This window comes from Meleagris gallopavo, chromosome 5 (assembly GCF_905368555.1).
Source record: "Meleagris gallopavo chromosome 5, MGAL_WU_HG_1.1, whole genome shotgun sequence".
NCBI lineage: Eukaryota > Metazoa > Chordata > Aves > Galliformes > Phasianidae > Meleagris > Meleagris gallopavo.
Genome location: NC_139408.1, coordinates 45,683,148 through 45,701,715, shown reverse-complemented (window position 1 = coordinate 45,701,715; position 18,568 = coordinate 45,683,148). Strand labels below are relative to the sequence as shown.

At 40.7% G+C, this 18,568-nt stretch overlaps 1 protein-coding gene across 2 annotated transcripts in view; it reads left to right on the top strand.

Annotated features, from left to right (window-relative positions):
* CLMN (calmin) overlaps positions 1 to 18,568 on the top strand; it is a 72,916-nt gene that overhangs the window by 41,767 nt on the left and 12,581 nt on the right. The window contains exons 1-6 of one of the 2 annotated variants that reach the window (XM_085225566.1): positions 7,648 to 7,801; positions 9,240 to 9,301; positions 11,730 to 11,825; positions 13,304 to 13,387; positions 16,233 to 16,325; positions 17,555 to 17,745. In XM_085225566.1, coding sequence (XP_085081692.1) covers positions 7,663 to 7,801; positions 9,240 to 9,301; positions 11,730 to 11,825; positions 13,304 to 13,387; positions 16,233 to 16,325; positions 17,555 to 17,745 — 665 coding nt within the window. In that variant the 5' untranslated portion in view covers positions 7,648 to 7,662. Of the gene's footprint in view, positions 1 to 7,647; positions 7,802 to 9,239; positions 9,302 to 11,729; positions 11,826 to 13,303; positions 13,388 to 16,232; positions 16,326 to 17,554; positions 17,746 to 18,568 lie in introns of those variants that run through there. The other variant, XM_085225567.1, reaches the window with a different exon arrangement.

The window sequence follows — 18,568 nt, the reverse complement described above, 5'->3', positions numbered from 1 at the left end:
TTATCACTGCTACCACAAGCTACTAAACCATATCTCGCAGCTCCTCATCCAGACGCCTCTTGAACACTGCCAGGGACGGTGACTGCATGACCTCTCTGGGCAGCCATTCCAGTGCCTGACCACTCTCTGAGAGAAAAAGATTTTCCTCGTGTCTAACCTAAACCTCTGATACAACTTGTGGCCATTTCCCCGGGTCCTGTCCGTTGCCTGGGAGAAGAGGCCATACCCCTCTTCACCCCAGCCTCCCTTCAGGAAGTTGTAGAGTGCAATGAGGTCTCCCCTGAGCCTCCTCTTCTCCAGACTAAACAATCCCAACTCCCTCAGCCACTCCTCATAAGACTTGTGCTCCAGACCCCTCACCAGTTTCGTTGCCCTTCTCTGGTCACACTCTAGGGCCTCAACATCTTTCCTGTAGTGAGGGGCCCAAAACTGAACACAATACTCAAAGTGCAGCCTCACCAGTGCTGAGTAGAGGGGGATGATCACCTCCCTGCTCCTGCTGGCCATACTATTTCTAATGCAGGCCAGGATGCCTTTGGCCCTCTTGGCCACCTGGGCACACTGTCGGCTCATGTTCAGCCGAGCATCAACCGGCACCCCCAGATCTCTTTCTTCTTCACAATCATCTAGCCACTCATCCCCAAGCCTATAACGCTGCTTGGGGTTATTGCAGCCAAAGTGCAGGACCCGACACTTGGCCTTGTTGAACCTCATCCCATTTATCTCAGCCCGGTGATCCAGCTTATCTAGATCCCTCTGTAGGGCCTCCCTACCCTCAGGCAGATCCACACCACCTCCCAGCTTGGTGTCATCTGCAAACATACTGAGGGTGCACTCAATCCGCTCATCTAGGTCGTCAATAAATATATTAAACAAGATGGGCCCCAGTACTGACCCCTGGGGGATACCGCTCATAACGGGTCGCCAGCTGGACTTAACTCCATTAACCACTACCAGTTGGGCACGGCCCTCTAGCCAGTTTCTTATCCAAAGAAGTGTGTATCTGTCCAGACCACGGGCAGCCGGTTTCCTCAGAAGAAGCCTGTGAGAGACCGTGTCAAAGGCTTTGCTGAAATCTAGGTAGACTACATCAACAGCCCTTCCCTCGTCCACCAGACTGGTCACCCAGTTATAGAAGGAGATGAGGTTGGTCAAGCACAACCTGCCCTTCATGAACCTGTGCTCGCTGGGCCTGATCCCCTGGATACTACATACGTGCCGTGCGATCTCACCTGTGATGGTTTACTCCATTACTTTCCCCAATATCGAGGTCAAGCTAACAGGCCTATAGTTCCCCGGATCTTCCTTACGGCCCTTCTTGAAGATGCGAGTCACATCAGCAAGCCTCCAATCCTCTGGGACCTCTCCAGTTAACCAGGAGTACTGATAGATGGCTGAGAGGGGCACAGCAATCACCCCCACCAGCTCCCTCAGCACCCAAGGGTGTAGCCCATCTGGTCCCATGTACTTGTGACAGTCCAGCTGGAGAAGAAGCTCTCTGACTGTCTCCACCTGAATCGCCGGGGGTGTGTTCTGAGTAGGGTCCCAGACTTCCAGATCAGGGCATAAAATGCCCAGCAGATGACTGGTCTGGCTATTGAAGGCACTTGTAAAGAAGGCATTGAGGACCTCAGCCTTCTCCTTGTCCTCAATGGCCACATTCCCTGCTGCATCAAGTATAGGATGAGAAATATCCTTGGTTCTTTTGCCGTTGATATATTTATAAAATGATTTTTTATTGTCTTTTACTGCAGTGGCCAATCTGAGTTCAAGTTGGGCTTTTGCCTTCCTCCCTGCATACCTTAGCTACTCCCTTGTAATCCCCCCAAGTAGCCTGCCCCTTCTTCCAGAGGACGTAGACTCTCTTTTTCTCCCTGAGTCCCAACAATAGTTCCCGGATCATCCACACCGGTCATCTTCCCCTACGGCTCGCCTTACGGCACTCAGGGACAGCCTGTTCTTGCGCCTTTAAGATTTCCATCTTGAGGAGCATCCAGGCTTCCTGGACCCCTTTACCCTTGAGAAGTGACTCCCAAGGGACCCGTGCTACAAGCACCCTGAACAGGTCAAAGTCCGCCTTCTGGAAGTTCAAGGAAGTAGTTTTACTGGTCACTCTTTTGACTTCTCCAAGAATAGAGAATTCTACAATTCCATGGTTGCTCTGCCCAAGACAGTCCCCAACCTTCACTTCTCCCACCAGTCCTTCTCTGTTAGCAAAAACCAGGTCTAGCAGGGCACCACCCCTGGTAGGTTCTCCTACCAATTGCATAAGGAAGCTATCTTCCACGCAGTCTAGAAATCTCCTGGACTGCTTCCTCTGTGCTGTATTATATTTCCAACATATATCAGGGAAGTTAAAGTCTCCCATGAGAACAAGTGCTGGCGATCGTGCGACTTCCACAAGCTGCTCATAGAATGCCTCATCCAACTCTTCATCCTGATTAGGCAGTCTATAACAGACCCCACCAAGATGTCGCCCTTACAGGCCTTCCCCCTGATCCTTACCCATAGACACTCCACTCTGTCATTCCCAACCCCAAGCTCTTCAGCATCAAAACAGTCCTTAATATAAAGGGCCACATCAGCACCCTTCTCGCCTCGTCTATCCCTTCTGAAGAGCTTGTAGCCATCTATCACAGCACTCCAGTCATGGGAGTGGTCCCACCACATCCAATGCAGGAGGATACAGTGAACTCTAAGCCAGAAGAAACACTCAAATCAAGTTGTTGTAAATGTGCATTTTTCCTTATGGCCATTGCTGGTAATAGCAAATCCTGTTTATTTTCATGTACAGAAGGAGGCACTAAGCTCCTTGTACAGCATATAGTATAACAGAACAGGTGGTGTGCACAGTATGAGAAGTGATCAATGATTAAATCACTTGTTAGATCAATTCCAAAGCCATTGAATTTAGCTTTATTACTACTTAGTGGGGTCCAGTAACATTTCCAGTAAACACTGATGTTTATTTTACTCAGAATGTTCAGAACAGAACTGTATCTTTTCCATTTTTTTTTTTTTTGAAAAAATGTCAAATTTTGTTTGATAAGAATATTCCTAGTAAGTAAATGAAAAATTCTGTAATCTGCTCAATAACATTTTCCATGTATATCAGAAGTCATCAGAACAAAGATGTTTACTTTGTGGCTAAAGGATGCGGGGAGAGGAATCTTTACCATCTGCTGCCATCAAATTACTTTTCATGAGAGAAAAATAAATCCCTCTCATTGGAAGCCATTTTATCAGCTCTGATAGTAATATTTTATGTAGGATTTCTCTTTCAGAACCTAGTAGAATTTACTAGTAAATTCAGCTATCCAGTGCTTTGGTAAGAGGAACATCTGTCTCAGACACTGGAAGGATTGAACTACTAAGAGTTTTTTAGAAGTCTATTCATCCTGCAGTATTTGTTTGGTGTATGTAATCCTGATACACCGACTGCAGCAGTAAATATTTTGCTGTAACCAGAAATTGAACTCCAAAAGAAACCCTTTTAGCTGCAGCTAATGAAAACGTCATGCCTGTGACCATGTGAGGTTTGTATTCTGCAGCTCTAACCTGAGTTTTAAAGAACTTTGAACCAGTAAGGTGGGACTTTGCAACTTTGATGGAAGAAAAAGCCTCAAGCTTTCAATGCCTGCCATAGAAATTTAATAAGGATCCTAATAAATGGGTCAGTTTCAACAAACAATTAACTTAACAACTTCATCTGGAAGGCTTGGAGGCCCTGTTTCATAGGAGGTAACTTGAGAGCAGTTTTATAGTATAGTTAATGTTTCCCTTAGAAAACCAGAATTTTTAAGATTTAATATTTCATGTGCTCCAAATTACGTCAAATTGGCATATGGTACACACAAAGCCTTCAACCCCTATATAGATCAAAAAGAAAAAAAAAATTAATCCTCTAAGCTGTTTGGGGGATTCATAAGCGCAAGGAAAATATACAATTCTCAGGAATTCAGAAGCTTATAAAATGAATTTTGTGGGCAATTTGGATAAAATTATTCCTTATGCTTTGATTATGCCATTAAAATTTGCACTTCTACAAATACGGAGATTTCCTTGTAAGTATTGAGTGCTTACAGGGCAGCGTAACTGCATTTTATAGACCTAAGAGGAATGTTTTTCCTGCATGTTGTGTTAAGTCACGTTGTGAGCTATTTTTTTTCATTCTCTTGTAAAAATACATAATGGAGATTAAGTGGTTTAATGTGTTTATTGTAACTCTGAGGTTGGATAAACCAGTCACAGGTAGAAAATCTAATTGCACTTCTCCTTGCCCTACATCATGCAGCTCTGCGACATCCTGTATCTAACATCATCATCCTGTATGCAATGTCTGACTGCTTATTGTAAATAATGCCACAGCCCTTATGAAGCATGCAATTCCTTGCAAAACGTAGAATGCCATGCTAGGTAGGATTCATGTGTCTCAGATGTTTGTTGTACAGAAACTTACTGAGGCAGATCTTGGTTGGACATCGCAGTGGATTTGGTGATTTGGCAGAAGTTCAACCTGGCTACTCAGTGCTATCAGTCTGCATTTCCACAACAATCAAGGCACCAAATTGAAACAAAAACCCAGGAAATTCTCTTTAGCTAATGCTGTTGCTAGCAGCCTCATCATTATGTGTAAAAACAACACAGGCTTTCATGTCTGGAAGCACTCATCAGTGTTCAAGGCCGGGTAGTAGTACAAGAAGGTATCACACATTGTTGGCAGCAAATGAGAAGTTGTAGGTAAAATGCATTTTTGAAGATGTCAGTCTGGTTTCCTTCTTGAACACTACATTTGCAGAGAAAACATGAATACTGGTTCACCTCGATAGTGTGATGATTAGTAATCAGCAATACCTAGGCTGAGTCACTGTATAGGAACACCATGAAGCCCAGTTTAAAATCCAGCTCTCATTTTATTTGGAGGCCTAGAGTTTGGGTGGTTCAAAAGTAGATTGTTCTAAATGTGTTTTTTAGAGGCTTATTGATTGCTTGGCTGTGTGTGCTGGATTTTGGGGGTGGGGAAGGTGGAAGGAAAGGAATTGGTATTCTATTTCCCAAGGCCCAGAGTATCTGAGCCACGTGTTTCATTTGGAGTGTGGTATTTAAATATCGTATATTTGCCCTTTTTGTTGTTGTTGTGTAATGAGAAGTGCTACTTTCTCCTAATTTGTGGTGCTGGCAGATAACTCTGTTAGGTCCAGAACCATAAAGGTTAAGAGCTGGCTGTGTGGTATTGGTTGTTGGTAAGGTGGACGTGGGATGACTTTCCCAGAAAGTTATTGCATCTGAAGCCAAGGGCAGTCAGCATCCTCCTTTACAGTTATGTGACCAGCACCACCATTTCCCTCTTGAAAATTTGCCTAATATTAATAACAGCTAGATCTTGTTTCTGTAGTGGTTATAACCTCAGGTCGGAAGGAGAAAAAAGGCTTCTGTATGTGTTATAACACTAGTAGTTAACAAGATATCTTCTAGGTAAGCAGCAAGTAAATCTAAAAGCCAGCTTGTTATGCAGGTTTGAATGTCATCTGCTGACGATATCCTGAATTAAATGCTAATAGCTTTGAAAACAAATTTAAGTGACCTGCTGCTTTGCTTTGGGAGTAATATCCATATATGCAAATCAAGCAATTTTCTGAAGCTATGTAACTACACACTGATAAGAGTTGCACTCGAATCAGTTTCCACATTTCTTGGTTCCTTTGTGTGCCCAGCCCTCTGGTGGTGTGCCTCCAAGGATTGTTCATAACTGGTTATACAAGATCATAATAAATAGTATTTAAAAGCAAATCAGTGTTTGCTATCTCCAATTTGCTGTTGAACATAGTGACTGGGATTGGCTTCTTTTAGGTATTGCAACAGCAGTGGCCTTTGAGGAGATTTGAAGGAGGAAGAAATGACATTAGCAGTATATGCCTGAGGAATTCTCAGGCTAGTAGGAAATAGTGCCACAAAGAGAACCAGCCTAACTCTCTTGTCCGTATCAGCTTAGCCTTGAATTTGCTCAAGAGGTCTTTTAAGAGCTTGGTTTTGCTCTGTGACAAATTAATAATGTTTTCCATTTGATTTGACAACCAGAATACGTATTTTTGTGTTTATTTATTTGCAAACTCATTAGGGTGAGCATGTTGTACTGATGCTCTAGTATCTGTTAAATCATAAAGGATGTGAGCTGGCTCTGCTGTGGCTACTGCTTACTGATGTGGTTGTGGGACAATTCATTTATTGCATCTGTCCCAGAGCCTGTGTCCTTCAGTAAAATCACATGCCTCTGCAAAACCTTAGACTCTACTGTGAAAGCATGCTGCATTTGGGCTTATTGGAAGAGTATGGAAGGCCTACTTTCTGTGTGGTGGTCAAAATTCCTGTTTATATCTTTGTCTCTTGTGTCAAGATCTGAGCAGAGCATAACTGAAATAGCAGTTCTTAACTTTTTACTGCCTTCTAGCATTACATCCTTGCCTCCTTCACAGTAGGCATCCTCCTTTTCCAGCATAATGCACTGGATTTGCGTGCAGACCAGCCATATGGTGTGTGTAATTATTGTTTTATAATGGTGTTATTGCTCTCTAGCTGCCCAGTAAACCCAGTGCAGTTTCAGTAGACTGTATACCACAGCATACGAACTTCAGACTTGAATGATTTTCTTCACTTTTATACAAAAGTAGGTGTGAAGGAGAAAAAAATGATTCCGTTTAATTTATAGAAACTATATAAAGTTTATAGAGTCTCCACAATCCTCACAAATGAAAAGGCCACAGAGAGGAGGGGCTGCATCAGAACTGGGAGGTCTGCAGAGCTGGAGAAGAATAGCACTTAAAGGAACGCATCAGTAAATACCTGCACTGAACTTTTTCCATTTTTACTCCATGGGCAAGCAGATGGCCTGCATTAGGGGTTTGTCTGCCTTAGGGATTTTAGAAACAAGTTTTCTCCCCTTTCCTCCTCCCCATTCAGTTACTATTCCTTTAGAGTAGTATAGAACCAATGTCTGTTCTGGAGTCATCATTCTTATTGGAAGCAGCCTGTTTGCTTTTGAAAGGTTTGCTGAGTGGTTTCAGGAATCTGTATATATACATAAGTGCTCTCCTGTGTGTGCCTGGTTTATTTTTTGGTGTGTGAACTTCCTGAAGCAGTAATACCAGTTTGGCTCACCCATCCTTTCAGGCATATTTGCAGCTCTGATTTACACTGATGGCAGAATTTCTGCAGCAAAATTAGGAGCCACAGTGTCCTCTGTCGTACAGACAATCTAAATAAACACGGCTCTCACTTGCACCCTTATGTACCCTGAAAATGAAAATTGTCAAAGCGTTTGGTGAAAATAGGACCTGGCTGAAACCAAGCCTCTGTAGAAAATAGAAAATGCTTTAGAAAACATATTTTTGCTTTGTGTACCCTTCTGTCTTTCCTTTTCAATTTTGGTGGACATTGAACATCTGTCTAGCCATCCCATTTGGTAAGGCAACCAGTCTTCCCTGACACCCAGGAGTCCCAAACGCAGCCCCATTTCCTGCTGCGCTGCCTGCCTCTTTTCACCAACAATGTATTTAAACAAAAAGCAACGTATCTGGGGACAGATCTGGCTTAACTTTAACCTCTATTGACCCTCCAAAGTTAATTTTAACAGGTCAGTTTTTGAAGTTACGCCCTTGACTCTGCATGACACGTGGCACTTCTGAACAGACGTGGGTGTGTGTGAGTACATGGAGAGGCAGCTCGGGGGTTGAGGTGCTGAAGGGAGAGAAGCCCAAGAAGGATATGACCTGTCTCATGGTTTATTGTATTGTGAGATTTGTAGGTAGTAAATGCTGTGGGTATTTTTACAGATATTCTAGAACCCTAATATAATTTACAGTTGAATTTGTAGAGAACTGTTTCAAATCTGTGCAGATTCTTCTAAGTTATTTTAAAAGAGAAGCCAACAGCAATAATTAGTTTGGCATTTTCCATGTTTTCTAAAGCACTTAAAGGGTAATGACTTTTTTAAACCATCTTACATAAAATCAGGTTTTACAGGAATAAGAGGACCTAGAAGGCCCGAGTGGCCATCAGTGATAGACGTAATTCATGATGAAAGCTCTATTCCAATTCATCAAAAAAAGGAAAACAATTATATATATGATTAGAGGCTGCTGACCCTTCAGTTAAAATGATCAAAAAGAACAAGATTAAAATTTGATTTACAGAAGCTGCTACTTAGCCTATAATTAGGCTGACCAATAAAAACAAACCAGACTTCTACAGAATGTGACTTCTCAGTAGATGGGTTAGCTATTCTTGCATGGCTGAGGAAACACGAAAAGATTGTAGAATATATTCAATATGCTCTATGTGTAGATTGAAATACAGCATATAACTAGTTTTAATGTTTCTTGTTTATAAATTGCCAGATTTCCTTAATTCTAGTGAAATTGGAGAACCACTTGAGAATAATTGTCTCTAAAATGAAATATCACTTTCTCAGTCTACTTCATTTATTTAAAATTTATGCTTAACTCTTTTATTTTAGAAGATTAGTCAGAAATATGATTCCCCTTGCACTTTTGCTGTAGTTTGCTATGGAAATGGATTCAGGAAATGGCACATGTGATTAAAAACTCTTCAGCTGGCACTAGAGCTATTTGTACAGCTCCCAGCGTACAGCACTTCTGGCAAGTCACAAGTGCTTCTCATCTTATTGCAATACAAATAAAACGATTAATCAGTGTAGAGACTTTTGATTCTGATTTTTTTTTTTTTTTTTAATTTGAAATTCACTAGATGGAAGATTGGGGAAGATGAGTTTTTAGGCAACTTTTCCATTCCTAAGATTGAAGACCAAATTGTTGTGTTAACTAACGTGGTCCAGTTTCCTTGTGCTTGCAAGTTAAGCACATTGGAATCCACATCAGCCCAATTTGCATGTGGGTGTCAGGACATAATCCCATAAATTGAAGGGTCAAACCACCGGCTCAGAGTCTAACATCACTGGAGAGCTGTGCACAACAAGTTAAAACTCAGTTCTCAAAAGCTACATTGAAAACTAAGAGAACCTTTTTCCTACGTAGTTTAGAATGCGTCTACAAGTGCATAGCTCATGCTTGGATGAAGACCTTATGTCTCCTGTTAGGGGATATATTTGTTTTATTTGCCTCCAGTGAATTCTGGCTTCTTTTGTGTGTAAGTTTTTGAAGTTTCCTGTGAGCGTGCTGTGTTCTGGAAACTTAAGTGCTGTGTTTTGTTTCTGATATTTGTAGTGGAACGGGAAAATGTACAGAAGAGGACCTTTACAAGATGGATAAACCTACATTTGGGAAAGGTAAGACTGGCTGTCTTGATATTGAGATACAAGGACACAGTAGGAAGCAGACTACATTTATATATTTTAAAATAGTTACAATTTGTCATCAAAGAAGACTTCTGTGTGTCTGGAGAGATTTGTAGAAGAATGAGGGAAGCTGGAAACCTGTTTCCGTATAAATGAAAATTCCTTTTCAGGTTCAATGAATGCTTGGCTGGCTTTAGGTCATCTCAGATACCTTTGTGTCTTCCTTGCTACTGATTGCATGTTCCTATAGAACCCCACATAGCCACATAAAATCAATTGTGGTTTAGGCTGTTCTGAAGGGATGGTTGCTATGTATTCCCCACGACTGGAAGTTTGAGTATCTGAGGCACAGTGGCCAAAGACAGATCAGTCCTCAGAACCTGGCTTTGTCCCAGATCTCCAGATGGGAAACATTAATTACTTGTTGTTCGCTTTCCAAAAGCCTGTATGTTGTGATCTTAACATATCCAATTACGTTAGAGAACTAATTCTTGGACATCCCATATTTTTGAAGTATAATTATTTCTTAATCAGACGGTAGGTAATATGACTATTGAAGCCAATTTGTTGTTCCTGTTGGTAGTAGATAAGTACTAACTCTCACGAGCAGTTAGACATCCAGAGAAGGGTTTTCCTGTTGTTGAGAATGAGAAGAGAAAAAAAAAAAAAAGTTTTTGAATTACTGAGGCAGCAGCAGCAATTCTTTGTGCAGTCATGGAATGAGACAGACCAACAATCCTAACTTGGACTGAAGTTTGGGCTTCACAGTGCTGTTAGTACCTGTGGCTAAATTTCATAAAGTGCAGATAGGAACTAAGTTTGGGCTGTGAGTTAAACTATAGTCTGGATTGTGTGCTTCTTATGAAGAGACTGCACATCAAACATAGTAAAGCAAAAAGGTTTTGTAGAAGAAAAGCATCGCATGAAGAGTTGCTTAAGTCCACTATTATGCAGTGAATGTTACTGAAGGAATAAAAGGATCTTCAGTCTCTCTAGAAAATCAGAATAAGGCCAGTTGGTAATGTTTGAACTATCAGTTGCTCCCAAAGGTTTCTCAACTTGAAGACAATGCTTTGTGAGTGATTTCTTTGGGAATCAGGCTCTGGAGCTTTCAGTTTGAAAGTTGTCAGAAAGGTTTGTCAAGTATGTAACTGTGGAAAAGATCTTTCATTTACAAAAGGAATTAGATCATGAAACGGCTGTAGGGAGCTGTTAATTCGTCTGTGCCAAACATATGAAGTCTTAGAAATGTTGTGGGTAGGTGAATTGTTTTCTCTGGAGCACATACAATTTTTTTTCCTCTCTGATTCAATAAAGAAAAGTGCTTCTCTGAAGAAAGAGCAAAAGTTTACTGCTACATTATTATTTTTTTTCTGGAACTAGCATAACAAATGCATCCATGTAAATAATGAGAACATTGCTAAAGCTATTTCTAATTACTGGTGATTCCATAGGGACACCTTCTGAGGGAGGGGAGATGGCTTCTGCCTTTATCCTCAAAGAAACAGTTCTGTATGCGGGAGATTCACTTCTTTTATAAGCAGCATTGAAGGCCTCCTCGTGTACATTTTTGGGAAACTTGTGGCATGGTGTGTGCCCTCTTAGAGCATGCCATCCCATTTGGGTCATCTTTTGAGAGGAGATGGCTCTGGTAATGGGATAGTTGGGGGCAGTCTACATCCTACGAGTTCTGGAGGTTCTTGTTTTTGTTAGGAGTGAATGAGAAATCTGAAAGTTTCAAACCCAAAGCTTTTTAAATCTTGAAATGAATGTTACTTTTCTTTCTTTCAGTATGGAGCATTGACTTGAGTTTAGTATTCTTGGCTAGATTAAAGACTAGTAATAAAAATGTACAGCCTCATTTTACCAGAAGCAGCATTTAATGAAACAGTAGTGCATTGCCCAATCAGAAATAAAATGACTTGGTTCTTAAGGGACACAGCTGCAAGTGACATCTGAATGAAGCATCGCTGCTGCAGCTGAGACTGCCCCTAAGGGCAGTGTTGACTTCGTTGTATGCCTCACAGCACACAGCATGACACCTCAGTGGAGTGGAGAGATGGCTCTTTTTGGAGGAGTTTACCAAGAAGAAAGACACAATACATTGCTATTTAAAGTGCTTAGAAAATAGCGGGATATAGAATGGCACCACCAGAAACATTACAGAGGAGACAGGAATGAGATCTGGGATAAGTCCTTGTCTGATCTCAGTTAGGTGGGTACTATATCTCAGTTTTATCTTATTCTTTCTATAGGCAGAATTGCCAGTGATGTGAAGAAGATTCGTCAGTTTCTTCCTGCAGGCTGAGATTTATTTCTAGTATCTCTGTCTTGTAAAATTCTCCTTCCAGTTCTCTGTAGTAACAGTGACTCACCAAGTAGGGCTGTTTTAAAGCTACCTCATTTCTTTACTTCACAGTGCAAACCTCCTCTGAAAGTGAGAGATTTGTTTATGGATATACAAGATGGCAAAATCTTGATGGCACTACTGGAAGTCCTGTCAGGACAAAAACTGGTATGTATGCAAGGGAGAGAAACCTATGTATCTATGGAGCTCCACACATTGGAAGTAACGCTATATTGACATTCAAATAATTAGTGAGAATTTGGTCCCGTGACTTGCATACAATAAGAAGTATTTCAGCAATTATGTCATTATTTCTTTTTGTTACAAGCTGGTCCTGAGCTGTAATTTAAATCTGAAGGAAATCTGTAACCATGAGATATGAGTGGTGTGCAATCATTGTAAATGTTCCTTCCCCCCCAGGTTTTTTAAGGCTTAGATGTGTTAATGTTCACATACTCTGTTTTGAGTTTGCTCAAGCCATGTTATGAAGAAAAGATAAATTTGCTGGAGAAAATTGTATTATTTTTTTAGTCCATGAATTCTCTTTCTATTTTGTCTGAAGACATTATGACACTGAGTAAGCCTGGTGATGCTGCATGCTTTTTTGTGTTGTTCTGAGTTTAGTTCTGGCTCAGATTTCTTTGGTTTTACTGGTATGGTCTGAATCCGAATGATGTAGTTTTACTTATCAGAATCTGTTTTTTCTTTCACTGTAAGAACTATTTAAAATTCCATGTACCAGAAATGGAAATACGTAATGCAAACAGAAATGACCAATTACAATTGACTTCAATTTTTTCTTTCAGCTTAAGCCTTGTCAGTAAGTACTCTCTTCTGTGGGTATACTACTCCTACTTCTGAATGAGAGGAGGGACCAGCTCTGCAGCCACATTGCTGCATGTGCTCTTATAACTACCTTGTGATGCTTCATACTGCAGAGTGAATGCTCATTGTTGTCATATGTTCAGAACCACCTATTTTTTAATATTCATGCAGTTTGGGCTGTAGCAGAAGCAGTACTGTCTGTGTCTGCAATCACATAGAAAGCTTTGAGAGCAACATGGAAAGGAATTGGAGGGGAGACACATGACAATCACTGGTCTGTGTGCTGGAAGGTCAGGGAGGGAGGCCAGACTTGTGTTGGCAGCTGGGTCTTCCTGCATACATGATAAAAGCAGTGTGCCAACATGAAATTGCAGGGAGGCAGCCATGCAACAAATCTGTTTCATCTCTGCCAAAATGAAGGTTGTTGCTCCCACCTGCCTGTGCCTGCTAGCAAAACTGCTCATGCTTCCTAAATAGAATGATACAATTTAATTTAAGACAAAAAAAAATGTATGTATTATGATTTTTTTCAGGTAAATCAGGTCCTGTTATTGAACGTGTTTAGGGCTGATTACATAAATAATCAACCTCCTGATTGAGGAGAGATGTAATATCTAGAGAGCAGGAAAATGGGTTGCTAACTGCATTTTGCAGCAGCTGGGGCCAGTCACATAGTTGAAGCACTCTCTGATCAGAGAAGATGGCAATATTTTTACTTCCTCAGTTTGATTTGCCTCTGTGTTTGCTGTTTTTTTAATGCTTTATGTGAAGGGGTGAATAATTCCACCATTTTTAAAAACTTTTTGGCTTATTTTTCCTAGATGCATGAATACAAATCTTCAACCCATCGCATTTTTCGTTTGAACAACATAGCCAAAGCACTTAAGTTCCTGGAGGACAGTAATGTGAGTATTTCTAAAGACAGCTTTTAGTCTCTTCCCTGGATGTATGTCACAAATTGTAGTTGTAATTGCAACTAGGGTGATGCATGGCATATACATAAGAAGAACGTACTGCTTTTTTTTTCACACTGCGATTTACCTTAGCAGCAAGGCTGAGAAGCCACATAAAAATGCACAAAGAGAACACCTACAGAGTCTAACACAAGGATTATTTGTTCATTTCATAATGTAAAGGTTCAGTAGGATTAAAGGACCAGGAATCCAATATTAAAAGGAAATTAGAAGAAATGCAAGTAGTCTTTATGAAGTGAGTATTAGAGGCGTTATTTCAATTATTTTGAAGGTAGATGGCTTTCTTTCCTTTTATCAGAAATACTTTCAGTATTACAAATAATGTATTTATCTGGTAAACTGCTGCAGCAGCTGATCATGAGTCAAAGGCAAGAGAAAATTAAATCTCGGAACATGAGATAAACGCATAATTCCAGGAATCAAAACCTTGTAAGGATATAACTTTCTTCTTAGTTTAGTAGTACTGCAACATCACTTCCTAAAAACTGACACAGCTGGAAGGAAACAAGCAAGATCAGACCCTGTAGCTCGGAATGATTCAGTCCTTTTTGGATCTCTCCCATTAGAGCTTTCTTCCAAAGCGTTCTCAGTGTGACCTGTGTCTTAAAAGCTGTCTGCTCTTGCAAAGCTATGTAATGGTGTCAAGAGAAGTCCTCAGCCATATGGTAGCTTGTTTTATATGGTATACTCAGATCTTTCAGAATGAGGAAGAGAAAAATGGACCATACCCACAAAGAATTACAGCCTTCTTGTTGTACTGAAAGATCTTTCGTCTAATAGCTGAAATAAGCTTCTGCAACTTCTCCACAATATTGTTTAGGATAAAATGTAATGATCCTATTAACTCCAGGGTATAAATAAAGGAGAGTTAAGCTTCATAGGCAAGAAGAGATCTGATATATGTGTGTGTGTAGGGACAAAACCCTGTCTCACAGAGAATGCCATATCAGTGACTAATACCACCTTGCTGCTTTCTTGTAATGAACTTAATTCTTGCTCCAGAGATCCTGTAGTAGTACTCATCAGAGCAGAGGGTCACTGGAGCACCAATGCAGGAATGAGTACAATGCGAAACATTAGTGACTATCTTTCGGCTTCATAGATTTTGAAGGTTTCATCCAGTTCCTCAGAAGAGGATGTGAAAGGTCAGAAAGTCGTCTTATGTCTTCCAGATGTTGCAGTCCTCCAGTGGGGGCTGATCTGGCCCTAAATGTGTAGGTCTACATGGCCTGCTATAGAATTGCTAAGAAATATCTTACAAGTTCTTAAATTTCTCAACAGTCTGCAAGATTATGCTTTTCATACAAAGCCAACTAAGGCCTGCTAGCAGATGAGATTTTTTCTTTCTGTTGATGTCAACACATTGCAGAGCTGCAGCTGAAGCAGGTCTGATTGCCAGGACCTCACAAGGTGACAATCCAGAACTTCACTGAACAAAGCCAGGCAGGCAAAACCTTGGATGCAGGCAGCCTTTGAATTGGCTCTGCCGAAACAACTACTTTTCTATTTATTTCTTGTTTCCTTAAGAGTAAGCAGCTGGTAGCTTGTAGCAATTAGCTCAGCTGGAACAGGTGACAAGCATAAGCAGTAATAAGACAACAGAACCATCACAGAACAGTCTAAGGATGAATGCTCATTTTGGACAATTACTAAAATGCACCAAGTTTTTTTAAAACTTTAAACTTTTAATGCTTTTAAAGCTTTCCTGTGCCAATTACTTTGCAGCTGGTAAGAAAATCTGAGCCTTGAAATATGGCAACCAGAGGTGTCTTCTTTCTGGGATCGAAAACTGTTGTGCAAACCACTAGATAAAAAGCTATTCTGCTCCCCGTTTTTCAGCTTAACCAAACTTAGTGAGAGGTAGTGATGAAAGTGCTGGCAAAAAGCCTCAGCTGCAAGACCTTCAGGATTAGATATTAAACCGGAGTGGGTGGAACCCATCAGTGTATGCTTCTGTGGAACTGGGGCAGCAAGGTAAAGCTCTGCAAAGTGATTCATCATGTGTGGAATTTCTAAATAAACGATAAATGGGCTGTATGCTGGGCTCTGAGTGCCATGTACAGTACTGACAGCTTCCTTGTTTCCTCTTTCCTTCGTGAGCTTTGCCAAAAACAAGTTTGTTTTGTCTAAGAGCATAACATTCTGTTGTTATTATGTGGAAGAAACTTCAATGTAGGAAACACTAGACTGTGCTTGGATTATGCAAACCTATCTCCTGCTACGTGATTTCATCAGAGCTCTTTGACAAGCAGCGTGAAGTGATATAAGCAAGGAGAAGGGAGATGCATAGCAAAACAGAAGTGAGCAGTTCTTACTATGATTTCAATTTTTTTAAGAGATGTGACCTCAGTCCTATCCCTTTCCTCAGGTTTTATGTGCATTCCAGCCAATCTGTCACAATTTAGAGAGAGGAAGGCAGGGAGGTATGTGCCTGCCCTCTGCTTGTTAAGAATTAGATCTACCAGCGAGGACACTATCTTTTTCCATATTTGTACAGATGAAATATATTTATAATCTTAAATGTACTAATGAGCTCACTGCTGTTCTGCAGACTTTGCTAGAGGTTTGGAAGGCATGAGCTGAGAGCTCTGTGAGCAGAGTGGCGGTGATCAAGGCACATTATCATTAAAAGAGATTTTAATCTTACAGTTGGCTGGTTGGCCAATGGTGGAAGTGTTCTGGGTATATCCAATGGTCTCAGTCTAAGCCAGTATATATTTTTGTATTTACGTTGTTTCATCTGAATTTGTCTCTGAATTTATGATCTCTTCTACAGGTAAAGCTTGTTAGCATTGATGCAGCAGAAATAGCAGATGGAAATTCCTCTCTGGTACTTGGACTAATATGGAATATAATACTGTTTTTTCAGGTAATAAAACTCGAATATTTTAATCATAAGTCAACAGCCTTCGTGTTATCAATCTATTCCAGCCAAATACTATTCTTTTAAAATTGATTTTTAATCCTAAAAAACATAATTAAGCTTGCTAAACATGACCTTTTCCCTCCCAAGATATGCTAATTTTATACCTGCAGCTGTTTTCATTTTATTGGATCTGTTCTGGTGTGAATAGAAGGCAATTTAAGCCCTGATTTGACTTGGACCAGAATTAGCTTCAGATTATTCCTGTCCCTTCTCCCCTGGGACTTCTCAGGACTCTGCTCCAGATTCCCTGGACCTGCACCAATGTCTCAGGTTTGGTTCCAGGTTACAGTTCATTTTCAGTAACCTTATCTGGATCCAGTCTAATATGGTGGTAAATTCCATGCAGAATCAGTGATTTCTGGAGACTTTTTCACCATGGCAGAAGTTCGCAACTGATGCAGAGAGCCAAATGAAATATCTCGAAGAGCCTGAAGTTTCAGTCCTGATAAAACTGAGTTAAACCTGAAATTTAATTTAGCCCCAGGCTTAGATTCAAACTGCTTCAATCTACATGTATTTTGAAAATGACCTTCTAGACAATACAAATTTTAATGAACAGAGAGTGATGGAGGGAAGGTTTCTGCAGTTCTTGTAAGACTATGAGGCTCTAATGCTCTTTGATTTCCTTGGGCTCATTTCTAAAACAGCTATTTTGAAGTGGCACGGGGGTTTCTCTGTGTGGCTGAGCAGTTCAAACCAAACATCACAGCACAGCACCAGTTTGGCCAGATAGACTTGGCAACAGACAGCATGGAGGCACATGAAAACAGCGTAGTGAGTACTTTGGACTCAGCTATCCATGCTGACCAAGGGTAGGATAAGAATGCTGTTGTAGGTCACCATTTCTTAACATAAAATATTTCACTCAGTGAGCCCTGTGAAAAGAGAATGATTTCAGTTCAGCTAACTGCTTTTTCAGGACATGGTTCTTTGATTTTTGTTTAGCATGAATTTGTTCTGTTCAACATTAACCAATTCCTTGCCCTTCCCATTTCCTGGGGTTGTGAGTTGGCCTGCTGCAGCTGTCATGTCTGTGCAGTACAATTTGAGAGTTGTTCAGCAATGGCCCTGTTATCTTAAAAGTATGCTGGTTTGCCTGAAAACAAACATTCACAGTTTTCCATTCACTCAGTATTAAATCGATGTTCTGTGTGTTTCACTTTTTATCACAGATTAAAGAGCTGACAGGCAACCTCAACAGGAACTCCTCCTCGTCCAGCCTCTCTTCTGGGCCCAGCGGGCCGGAGTCAGACACATCATACCCCAGCACTCCTAACATAGAAAGAAGCATGTCTGTCACAGTGAAGGATCAGCGAAAAGCCATCAGAGCCCTTTTATTCTGGGTTCAGAGGAAAACCAGAAAGTAAGCAAACAAGCTGTCATAAAAAACTGTGTCCCGCCTGTCCTGTTCAAGCAGAAGCTCATTTCTCTTTCCTAATGTGCCACCCTGGCAGTGGGTTCTTCTGGCTTTTAAAGTCTGCAGGCATAAGAGAGCTGCAGGTAGACGTATCATTGTACATGTGTCTAAAGCAACCATCTGACCTTGAAGCGGGCTGTGTTGTTTCATGGCTTGATGTTAAATGTTAACTTGCACCATTTAAAACAGGATTGTTCCCTCTTCCCCCTCCCTGCAACCTCTGTACAGTCTATTAGATATCTTTTACTAATTAAAGGGTAGGCATAAATAAAGGTTGAAATGTAGAAGGGGAAAAAACCCATAGTGAAAGACTTGAACAACAAACAGCCTTTTAAATTAAGCAGCAGTCCTGAGGGAGTTTCTCTGTGTACTGTAGAGTGCCTAGAATAGAATTTGTATTAGAAGTTTTGTTTCTTCTAAATCAAATATGAAAACTGGTCAAATCTTAAATTGTTTCCTGAGAACACATTAAATTTGGGGTCCATTTCCATTGATCAACACATCTCTCTCCTCTTTAATAAAAAAGCAATTCTTTCACCAAAACATTTTGATCATTAATGCCAGGCAGAATTGCTGTCAAGTTTTTCAGTGTAAGATATCCAGTGCACATATAAATGCTTGGCATATATTTTACATATGATATTATCAGAAAAGACGATTGCCAGAGATAAAAGAGGGCATGGGTCAAACTTGCTAATAAATGTAGGATAGCTGTATATTCGTCATTTTTGTCTGTTGATAGATGTGTTTGTCCAAATCTACATGTGAG